Consider the following 11,682-nt stretch of genomic DNA (forward strand, 5'->3'; position numbering starts at 1 on the left):
AGCTAGAACTGTAGTTTCTCTTTAGGGTATATTTCTAAATGTTTGCGTGTGAAAAAAAAATGCGAGTTACTAAAACTACCTAGGAACAGGGAACTTTGTTTCATTCTTCAGAGCATAACCAGTGAAAAGACGCAAGCGAATTCTTTCGCGGACAAATAATCAAAAAGAATATAACAATCGTCAAGGAGGAAGCTGATTGGCTGTAAAGTAGATGACTCAACGCGCCGCGCACTGAGCATCCGCCTTCAGGAAGCGATTGGTCCTTACGGCAAGCGAACAGGAACAATTCCTGACAGTTGACCTCAAGTTCCGGGTCGCGCCGGGCAAAGATGGCGGCGGCCAGGTGTTGGAAGCTGGTGCCCCGCGGCCGGGGATTTTCTCAGAATGCTGCCGCTAAGGTGTCCGCCTCGGCCGTCGAGGTGAGCGACTTGGAGGTCGTGGCGACGCCCGTCGCGCGGTACCCGCCGATCGTGGCTTCCATGACCGCCGACAGCAAAGCGGCGCGGCAGCGGCGGGTGCAGCGATGGCAGGCGACGGTGCACGCGACCCCGTCGGTGGACGAGAAGATACGAATTCTCACCAAGATGCAGTTCAAGAAGTACGTGGTGCACCCGCAGATCCCCGCCTTGAACGCCGACCGCTGGTACCAGAGCTTCACCAAGACCCTGTTCATCTCGGGCCTGCCGCCGGCACCAGCGCTGTCCCAGCCCTCGCTCGACCTCGCGGCCCTGCGCGCCGCTGTGTGCGACTGCATCTTGCAGGAGCAAGTCTATGTGCGGCGCCGCCAGCCCCGGTCCCTCTTTGATCGTCGCCAGGCCCTCGCCTCCTCCATCCTGGACCAGGTAGTGGGGACTCTCGTGAACTTGCTCGCTCCACTCAACCCGATCCTGACCACTGCCGCTCTCGGTGAGCCTGGGACTCCCACTCTGAACAGGGGAGGTGGGGACGCTGTGGGCCAAGCTTTCCTGCAGGTTTACTAGCACTCAGTGAGTTAGGACGTACGGACCAAGTTTCTGGTGGCTTGCCCTCCTAAGGACTACTTGATAAAGTTTAGACTCAGCCGAAGCACATCAGGTTTCCATACCTTGATCTGGTTTGTGTCTGACCAGCCAAAAGTTTAAGAGGTTAGTAGACAGTGTAACCAAATTAGGGTTGTCTTATGACTGCTCCACCGGAAAGCTGGGTGACCATATGGTCTCTTACTTTGCCTTAATATCAAGATGACAATTACGGTAATACTGTTTGGCCATAGAATGGTGAAAGGTAAATAAGATATTATCTGCATTAATAACATTTTCTTAGCATTTTCTGCGTGCCGATCCCTTTTCCAAATGTTCTAAATGCCACCTAGTTAATCCTCATAATGGCACAGTACATATCAGGAATTCATTTTATAAATGAAGAGTAAAAGGGCCAATGTTAAGTGTTGTTGCCTTCAGGCCCAGTATCTCGTAGGTTGAGGGGGGGGGGTGTCAAGATTCGGTCCCAGTAAACAGAAAATTGTCTGTTCAGGGTGAACGTGAAAAAGAATGTATGTGTTTGTTTGGTTTTGATGGAGTGATAGTACTGGGGTTGAACTCAAGGACTAGAATATCCTCTGCCTTTGAGCTACGCCCCAGCTGATAATGTATTTGTAATCCATTGATGTCTATGACCCAGAAGGTGCCTTAGTAATTATTGAATTAATTTTACCATGGCTATAGATGTGTGCTCGACTGAACCTTATAGTGTCTATTACTTCCCTTCCTCATTTGTACAGGAAAAGTAGTATTAGGAAGGTACAGGAACTGTTTTGACTAATCACCTTCGGTGGCTGTACTGGCTGATTTTGTGTCAACTTGAGTTATCACCAAGAAAGGATCCTCCCTTGAGTAAATGCCTCCATGAGATCCAGCTGTGGGACATTTTCTCAATTAGTGATCAAGGGTGGGAGGGCTCCTTGTGGGTGGTGCCATCCCTGGGCTGGTAGTCTTGGGTTCTATAAGAGAGCAAGCTGAGTAAGCCAGGGGAAGCAAGCCAGTAAGAAACATCCCTCCATGGCTTCTGCATCAGCTCCTGTTTCCTGACCTGCTTGAGTTCCAGTCCTGACTTCCTTTGATGATGAACAACAGTGTAACAATGTGGAAGTATAAGCTGAATAAACACTTTCCTCCCCAACTTGCTTTTTGATCATGATGTTTGTGCAGGAATAGAAACCCTGACTAAGACAGTGGCTTAGAAAACTTAACTTTGTTCAGATGAAATTACATTCATCTTATATAAAATGGCAGTGATTGGAATTATACGTAACTTTTAGAGTAGCAGTAAACTTAGTGTGTCATAGATCAGTTCTCATCTTATTCTGGTGAGTGTCACTGCTATTCATTCTCGCATCTTTATTTTTAACTGAGCAACCTTGTTAATTACAGTGGTTAGCAAAATGATGCTTTCAAGGACTGTACTTGAGACATACTGGTTAAAGTATGTAATCAGATTCTTACATTCTCTGTAGCTTTTATATGTGTATATTTTAGACATGCTATTAACATGTTTATGACTATGTAATTAATAACCAATTTTTTTCTAAATGATAAAATTTTAAATATCTCGTGATAGATTGTAAGCGCCCTGTTGACTTTTACTGGTCTCGTGGTGAAGAACGTATTCCTGCTGGTCATCGGAAAGGCCATATTGATGCTTTGCGGTACCAAATAAATGACAAACCACACAACCAGATTCGGATATCTAAGCAACTTCCTGAGGTGAGGGTTTTATGTCTGTCGGCATCCGATGTGAGCACTGACAAAGGGCAGTCAGTCAGCTGGTGGGTGGGTATGACGAGGTGTGCTGGGTAGAGTTCTTGCCTTCCATGTTTGTTCATAATGGCAACTCATCTGGGAAATCTTTTTCAACTTCCTGGTTTGGAATGATATGATCTACCAAGGTCAAATAGGTAAGGCATCAATGTGGTAAAAACCATTTTTGATTATTTATTATAGCAGGATTTTTAAAATCTTTCTACGTTTGATCACTTTAGTTCTATCAAGAGATATTAGAGCAGGTGAGCTCTTCTATTTTGAAAATGTCTGAAACACTTCAGAAGTCAGAGTATTTCAGATTTAGCATTTGATATAGGAATGCCCATCCTGCAGACTCTGGCTATTCCAGATTCTGCAAACCTGAAGTCTAAAACACTTCTGATCCTTAGCATTTTTATTCAGAGATGCTCAATTTGTATAATAAAATTATTTTGTAAGAAATAACTCATTGAAAAAATTTAAATGTAAGACATTGTAAATGAGGTGAACTCTGGCTATTCCAAATTCTGCAAACCTGAAGTCTGAAACACTCCTGGTCTCTAGCATTATCATTCAGAGATACTCAATTTGTATAATAAGATTATTTTGTAAAAAATAACTCATTGAAATAATCTAAATGTAAGATATTGTAAATGAGGTGGACACAATGTTTCTGAATTCCCTGTGTGTGTGTGTTTTCTTCAAGTTTGTGCCATTGGATTATTCCATTCCTGCAGAAGTTCCTGTTATGAAATGTAAACCGGACAAGCTTCCATTGTTCAAACGGCAGTATGAAAACAGCATATTTACTGGTAAGTTTCTCTTTACATATTAACCCATAGAAGATATATGGGGAAATTTAATTTTGAATTATTATATTTTATTATTTTTTGATGGAGACAGTGTTTCTGTATCTCAGTTATCTTTGAACTCATTATGTAGCCCTGACTGGCCTTGAACTTGGGGCGGGAGCCCCTGTGCCTCTTCCTACTGTAGGACTGTGCATTACCACACCTAGCTCAGATTTAATTCTTAAAGACTGAAAAGGTTAATTGGCTATGAGCAATATTGTTCATAATCTCAGGGTATTATAACATGAATAAAAAGTAGAGAGAAATTTAGCTCTTAATTTGAAAGTTTTGTGTTTACTGCATTAAGAACACTTAACCTTCAAAAATTGTTATTCTTGCCTTTTGTTTTATTTATGTAGAAAAAGTGGCTTGTATTTTGTATGCTTAGAACTGGACTTGGGATCTTGAATGGCCTTTTATTGAAGCATCTTGCTCATTCTACACATCGTAGGTACATCAGGAGTTCAAATACTTGTAGGCCTCACGTCTGCCCTAGCAGACCTTGATGTTCTGTCCCTTCTGTACACCTGCCAGGTGACCCAACAAAGGACTTCAGAAAGCATTGTGATAGCCCTCCGGGCCAGTGTATTAGTCCTTTCTCAATCCCTTGGTCCTAGTGACTGGGAATTGTTTTAAATCTGCTCTAGCGATGAAGTGGGGTGGTCTGTACCTCATGGAAGCTCTAGCAATGAAGTGGAGTGTGTCTGTACCTCATGGAAGCTCTAGCAGTGAAATGGAGTGTGTGTACTCATGAACGTGGGACTGCCAGTCCGTTCTGTCTTTGCTCTCCCTTCCCCTCTGCCTTGCATTTCCTTTTCTGTCCTATGTTTTTATCCATTGGTCTTGTTTATTTATCTTTCTGCCTTTACTTTATTTTCTCTCTTTCCTGTCTTTGTCTCTGGCTGGCTTAACACTTGTTGTGGAGTATCAGATGGCCTTGAAACTGCAGATCCTCCTGCCCTCAGATCCCCATTGCTGAGGTTAGGGGCAGCGTGTGCACCACTGTGCCAACAGTGTGTATGTTCAGACTCAGATTAGAACTTCCTGTGGTCTAGGCAAACACTGCCCACTAAGATATTGACTTTGTTTACTTAGAAGTATAAAAAATTTTTAAAAAATGATAAATTTTAAAAATTATTTAAAAATTAATAAAAAATGTTTTAAAATGAACAAAAATACTATTCTTACATTCACTGTAATTTTACTTGTTACATTAGTTGTTGTTTTACTTGTGATTATGAATGTGTGGGTGTGCAAATGCTGCAGAGCACGTGTGGAGGTCAGAGTGCCTTTGTGCACCGCATCCTTCTTTCTGCAGTGTGGGTTCCTGAAACTCAACACAAGTCATTAGGGTTGCCCAGCAAGCACTTTTGCCTCCTGAACCTTCATCGCGTGCATCCTCCGAGGGCTACGGCAATAGTAACTCTTAATAATGACTGAGAGGGATTGGTAATGGAAAATTATAAAATGTTTTTTATATTTATCTTTCTGGATTATTTTGTGCCCTGGTGAGCTTTGTTACAATGAGCAGGTTGGGAAATTGTTTTTAAGTAACTACTGTAGTCAGTAAAAAAAAAAAAATAATAATAATAAAAAATTCTATATATTTTTGTATTTCGAGTATGGAGCATACGTTCCAAGAAGAAAGGAGGTGTGCTTGAAACAAAGGCTAAAGCATGCGCTGCAGGCTCCCATCTGCTCTCATTTCATCCGAAATGGCTTTATTCTTTCCACTAGGCTCTAGAACAGCAGATCCATGCTGTTACGGCCACACCCAGTTTCATCTGTTACCTGACAAACTGAATAGGCACAGGCTGATAAAGCAAAACCAACCTGAGCAGGTAGAAGCTGCCTTTAGAGCTAATGCCATTGCGAGTCTTTTTGCTTGGACCGGAGCACAAGCTATGTACCAAGGTAAGCCCAATGTGGTGGCAGTTTTCATTCTTGAAAGTGTAACATGTTGAAAATGGAATTATTATGATTTTGTTTTTCTTTAGGTAAAAACAAAGCTTGGATCCAAACATTTTGATACAAAATGCAGTCAGTTATTTAAAAATCCATAATGAAAAAATTTACATTTGAAATTTGCAAGTACACATGAGTAATCTTCTTGATCTTTTACTATGATTACTTCTTGTGTGGATATATTAATTTCTAGTGCTTTTCACAAACATTTAGAGAAACTACTGGTGAATAAGTTGAATTTTTATAGGTTTCCTCACTTCTTGAGTTAGGAAAGAAAATGATACCAGAGTGAAGATTCTGATTAGGAACTTTTCCATTCAGTAGATGCAAGTGTGTCCAGCGGGATTTGCGGGCCATGGCATGCATGTGGGGGTCACAGGGCAACCTTCTGGGGAGGACTCGTCACCTCATTGTGGGCCCTAGGAGTTGTACTTGGATCTCCAGAATGTTGCCCACTGAATCATATCTCCAGCCCTTGAATGCATTTTATGGTAGAGTTGTTACTGTTGGAGACAGTGTTGAGTAATATAAGCCTAACTCTCCTGGAGCTTTTATTACAGTGGAAAGTGAAAGATAATTATGTACTATTTACAGAGTGGTGATGTTATGGGAATGTATACCAGCATTAAGACAAAATCTATTTGAATAGAGTCATTATACAAAGATGTGTGGAAGTGACTTTGTTTCAGAAACCTGAATGGTGATGAGCTAGTCATGCAGAATCTAGAAGATACATTGAGATAAGAGCCTATTGGCTATTTGAGGAATAGTCCAACTAAGTCTCTGTAATGAGAACAGGCTTTTGAAGTATAGATGGAACAACATAGATGCTGGTGACTCTTAAAGAAAGGATAAAGGAGAATGCTATGAGATGATATAGCAGAAGGTAGAAATCATATCATATAGGACTTTATTTTCCTAGACTGGAGTTCTGACCTACCGAACAAATCCTCTATCAAAATCCTCATCCTCCTGTTATTTCAGAGTCTAGTGTTCTACTTCAGAGCCTAAAGTTACAAAATACAAACTAGACTAATTCTGAATAATAACCCAGAAGGAATTTTAATATAGCTTGTCTATACTGGAGTCCATTTCAGCTTTATGTTTTTATTGCTGGCTTATATTTCTCTAATAGGAGAGGAAGGTGGCAATGGGTAGTGTTGAAGTCATCAGGAAGGGGAAGTGGCACTTCCAGTGGCTCTGTGTTCATGACTGATAACTGTTACCCAGTGCCTTTGAATAGTAGCTTTTGTTAGATCTCTCCATTAAGGATTTAGTATAAAATATACATGTGGCGAAGCTAAGTGGATTCCTGCCCTTGGTAGTATTTAAGAATATTTAACCAGTCCGACTAGAACAAAAGTCAGCCAGAGAACTTGAGTAGGTAAGGTATTAAGGTATCCTGTGACCTTATGACCCGAGACACCAGAGGCAATGATAGCAATTCTTAAAACCTCTTAATGTCTTCAAACGACTCTGGATTATCCAAAGTCATGGTGTTGAAACCATAGAGAGCTAAACTTTTCCTGACAATTTTGAGAGTTTGTGTGTGTGTGTGTATATATATATATCTGTATTTAGTGAAATAAATAGTCATAATGAATATTAGGTTTTACATGGTGTTAGTATGGACATTTTGTGAGCAAGGTCTAAGTCATTAAGTTAATACCAATTGCAGAGTGCTTCCTGTAGGCAAAGCTTCTCATAACTAAGTAAATGCTGGAAGCTACTGAAGATTGAATTTGTAGAAAAGGGTGGATGGATCATAAGTCTGGGCTCTCTAGAAGCGAGGATACATTAATACAGCAATAGAGTATAGAGTTAGTGACAAAACCAGGGAAATTAGGAGTCCGGGATTTGGTGGGTCAGGGTTTCCAAAGGTCTTCCTACCCTCTGAGTATACTGTTTGGATAAAATTATCAATGTGTGCACATCCCAACATTGTTTTCTTCTACAGGGTTCTGGAGCGAAGCAGATGTTACTCGACCGTTTGTCTCCCAGGGTGTGATCACAGACGGAAAATACTTTTCTTTTTTCTGCTACCAGTTAAATACTTTAGCACTGACTGTCCAAGCTGATCAAAATAACCCACGTAAAAATCTCTGTTGGGGGACCCAAAGTAAGCCTCTTTATGAGACAGTAGAAGATAATGATGTGAAAGGCTTTGATGACGATGTTCTCCTGCAGATCGTTCACTTTCTACTAAACAAACCAAAAGAAGACAGAGCGCAGCTGCTGGCAAGCCAGGAGAAAGGACTTGATCCAGGACCTTGACGATATTTAGGTCTCACCACAGGAACAGAAAAATCATTGAAAGATTATGTAACTGACTGTCATTAAACACATTGGCTTTTGAAAAACCATATTTCTTATGTTGACCTATCATTAAACTTTGTATTTTGTTCAAATGCTTTAGTGAAAGATTTAGTTTTAGATATAAGAATGGTGACCTCCACACATTTGCTCCCCCATCCCCTGTGTCAGTCTCTCTAAATAAATGTTTAAAAAGAAAAAATATATATATTGCTAATAACAGTATTAATAGCTTGCTATTTTGTGTCATTTGAAAGGCAATACGGTGGGATGCTAAAGAGAGTTCTTGCTTTTCCACAGACTTTGATCCCAGCCCCTAGCTTAGATGTGGCTTACAACCCTCTCTGTCCTGATGCAGTGCCCGCTTCTGACCTCTGAGGTACCAGGTACACACATGGTGCATAGACACATGCAAAACACTCGTTACACATGAAATGAAATACATTAAGTATGTGTTTCATATTCTTTTAAATTGATAATAACAAGAGAGTTTTAGAGCATTCTTCAAACAGGGCCGTTTTACACAAGCTAAATGAAGACTTTTAAATAAAATATTTGATCTTTATTTTAAAAGGAATGGAAAATATGACTGGCCTATTTTAATGGCAGCATCTTATTAATTTATCCCAATTAATGCTCAGTGGGATGTGTAAGTCTATCCTGTGGGGGACAAAGAGAGGCTGCTCTCCTTGACCTGACTGCTGCTTTGCTGATCCACTTTAAGAGTCTAGAATCAGATATATCATTTAATATAAGTTGAATGGATGTGAGCTAATTACCAGTTTCTTTAGTTTGAGGTCCAACATACCACTTGTTTATATATTTTAAGTTTTGTTTATTTGTGTGTATTGGTGTTTTCCTGAATGTTTGTCCATGTACCTTGTGCATGCCATACCTGCAGAAGCCAGGAGAGGGCATCAGAATCTGGTTACTGATAGAAAAACAGGTTGGGTTCTGGGAATCAAACTAGATATTCTGGAAGAGCAACCAGGGCTCTTAATCACTGAGCCCTCTCTCCAGCCTACATATTTTACATCAGTGAATTTAGTTCTTTATGTAGCTCTTCACACATTTCATACTTGACGTTTTGTGTCATTGCGAGTAGATTTTTTTCTTTCTAATTCTTTATATTGCTCAAAAATGGCTGGTGTTGATGCCCATTTCTTTGTAAAAATCTAATTCACTAATTGGTTAGGTTTTGTAGTTCATTCTTAGGAGGCGTAGTATCCTATGTCCAGTCTAACTTGGTTTTCTCTGTCCTTGCTTTACCAATATCGGTAGAAATAAGCCTCTGTGTGGACCAATTTTGGGTTGTGTTTTATTCAGCATGTCACAAGCATTTGTGGAGTTAATGATTACTTCATAAATAAGTTCAAGCTGCCTTGATTGAAATACATTCCTGGCTCTCTTCCTATTTCCTTGACAATTCTTTCAAATTCTCCTTGGCTGTTCTACCTTTCATCAGATATTGACACACCTCCAAGTTTTATTTTAGTCTCTCTGTTCTTTATCTAGTCCCCCTGGTGGCATCAGATAGCAAGGACTTAGATATAAACGCATTCAAAATTAGAGCTTGCCTTCGATTTTCTTTTAACTTCACGTATAATTAAGCAGGTCTGAGTGAGTAAGCTTGTGGATAACTTCATAACTTTCCAGTACTTTCAGGAAAAATACCTTTATAATCAGGAAAATAATTATTTTAATAAGAAACAACCTTGCCAGGTGTAGAGATCCATCCCTGTAATTGGAAGGGCAGAGTATTAGTAGGTCAAGGCTATCCTCAGCTACATGAACCCCTGAAACAACACGGTTGGGTGAACCTCAGTGAGGAGCCTTCAGCACGTCAGTTTCACCTCCGAACAAATTCACTATGTTTGAGGAAGCATTTTAAAATAAATTTTGTTACTTAAAATTCATAAAATGTTCATCTTACGATAAGGACACATGCTCCACTATGTTCATAGCAGCCCTATTTGTAGTAGCCAGAAGCTGGAAAGAACCCAGGTGTCCCTCAACGGAGAAATGGATACAAAAAAATGTAGTATATGTACACAATGGTATATGTACACTACTCAACCATTAGAAACAATGAATTCATGAAATTCTTAGACAAATGGATGGAGCTGGAGAACATCATACTAAGTGAGGTAACCCAGTCTCAAAAGATCAATCATGGTATGCACTCACTGATAAGTGGATATTAGCCTAGAAACTTTGAATACCCAAGACATAATGCACATATTAAATGATGTCCAAAAAGAATGGAGGAGTGGCCCCTGGTTCTGGAAAGACTCAATGCAACAGTATAGGGGAATTCCAGAACAGGGAAGCGGGAAGGGGTAGATGGAGGAACAGGGGGAGGGAAGAGGGCTTATGGGACTTGCGGGGAGTGGGGACCCAGAAAAGGGGAAATCATTTGAAATGTAAATAAAAAAATATATCAAAGAAAAAAAAAGAAAATTCATAAAATGTTTATCTTACATTTGTTTTAGCTTAGATTTCTGGAAACATACTGAACTTGAAATATTTATATATTTATTTGTTTGTTTGTTTGTTTATTTTTAAGAGAGGCACATTGACAGACCACTGGTGCTGCCTGAATGTTTACTCCCACTCTCACCCCTATTTTATACATTGAAATTCCAACCTTCAGGCTTGCAGGTAGGCTGTGTGTTGACAAATGAAATCAGTGTGTGCTATAGGTCCAGAGAATTCATTCACCAGTTCCACCGTCAGAGGACAGCAAGAAGCCACTGCTAAGTGCATCATACCTCATCAACACTGCATCTGCTGGGCACCAAGAAAATACATCTGTTTTAGAAGCACCTGTTTTATGGTATGGTTACAGCCTGAATGGACTAAGGACTACTAATTATTACCTTGTGAGTTCTGACTAAATTCTAGCAAATGTTATGTAATCTTAAAATAATGTTAATTGACAGAATCATTGGGCACCTTTACTAGTAGAGTAATGACAAGACTATCTTTGGGTAGAGGCAAGGGTAATTTAGTGAACTAGACACAAAATAAATGGGAAAAATTGCCACAGAGATTGTCTAGCATTATACATGTACATGTATGTGCTTGTATGCACACACAAGAGCATGCACACACACACATACACACACACACACACACACACCTTAAAGAGCATCTTTGTTGTCTAGAGTTTGGTAAAACTTTCTAAAACAATAGCAGTAAGGTAAAATTGAAAGGATAAGATACTACACAAAGCCTGAAAATCTATATGTAATAGCATTTCGATGTATAGAAATGGTTACTGTTGGCAAGCAATAAGCAAACGTAAATTTGGTGGTTTGAGTAAAGTTCCCTCCTAGGCCCATAGGGGATGGCATTATTAGGAGGTATCCCTTTGCTGGAATGGGTTTGGCTTTGTTGGAGGAAATACATCACTAGGGGATAGACTTTGAGGTCTCTGTGTCTCTCACTTCATTTCTGCAGATCTAGATGTAGAACTCTAGGCTCCTTCTCCAACACCATGTTTGTCTGTACACTGCCATTCTCCTTGCCATATTAATTGACTGAGCCTCTGAACCTGTAGGCCATCCCCAATTAAATGTTGTGCTTATAAGAGATGCAGTGGTCATGGTGTCTCTTCACAGCAATAGAAATCCTAAATAAGTCATAGACTATGCAACTTGGCAGTAGCTGCTGACTGATCTCAGTTGTACATTAGATATAGCTTATGCTACTATAAGACTGCCATCATAACTTCTGTTTTCAATAATTATTTAAAAATTAAATTACTATAAAAT

General features: G+C 40.0%; 1 protein-coding gene across 1 annotated transcript; it reads left to right on the forward strand.

The window, feature by feature from the left end:
- The first annotated feature begins 287 nt into the window (after positions 1–287).
- On the forward strand, positions 288–7,956 carry Mrps30 (mitochondrial ribosomal protein S30). The gene is made up of 5 exons (XM_052159882.1): positions 288–906; positions 2,596–2,741; positions 3,484–3,589; positions 5,366–5,542; positions 7,551–7,956. The coding sequence occupies exons 1-5, from the start codon at positions 330–332 to the stop codon at positions 7,865–7,867; spliced, it is 1,323 nt and encodes a 440-aa protein (XP_052015842.1). The 5' UTR covers positions 288–329; the 3' UTR covers positions 7,868–7,956.
- The last annotated feature ends 3,726 nt before the right edge of the window (positions 7,957–11,682 follow it).

The sequence above is a fragment of the Apodemus sylvaticus genome, chromosome 16 (genome assembly GCF_947179515.1).
Source record: "Apodemus sylvaticus chromosome 16, mApoSyl1.1, whole genome shotgun sequence".
Taxonomy (NCBI): Eukaryota; Metazoa; Chordata; class Mammalia; order Rodentia; family Muridae; genus Apodemus; species Apodemus sylvaticus.

Excerpts from the sequence above, each read along its gene's own strand:
- Mrps30 (XM_052159882.1), top strand. The coding sequence starts at position 330 with ATGGCGGCGGCCAGGTGTTGGAAGCTGGTGCCCCGCGGCCGGGGATTT. Across the intron at positions 907-2,595 it reads CCTGACCACTGCCGCTCTCG|ATTGTAAGCGCCCTGTTGAC; the intron begins GTGAGCCTGGGA and ends ATCTCGTGATAG. Across the intron at positions 2,742-3,483 it reads TATCTAAGCAACTTCCTGAG|TTTGTGCCATTGGATTATTC; the intron begins GTGAGGGTTTTA and ends GTTTTCTTCAAG.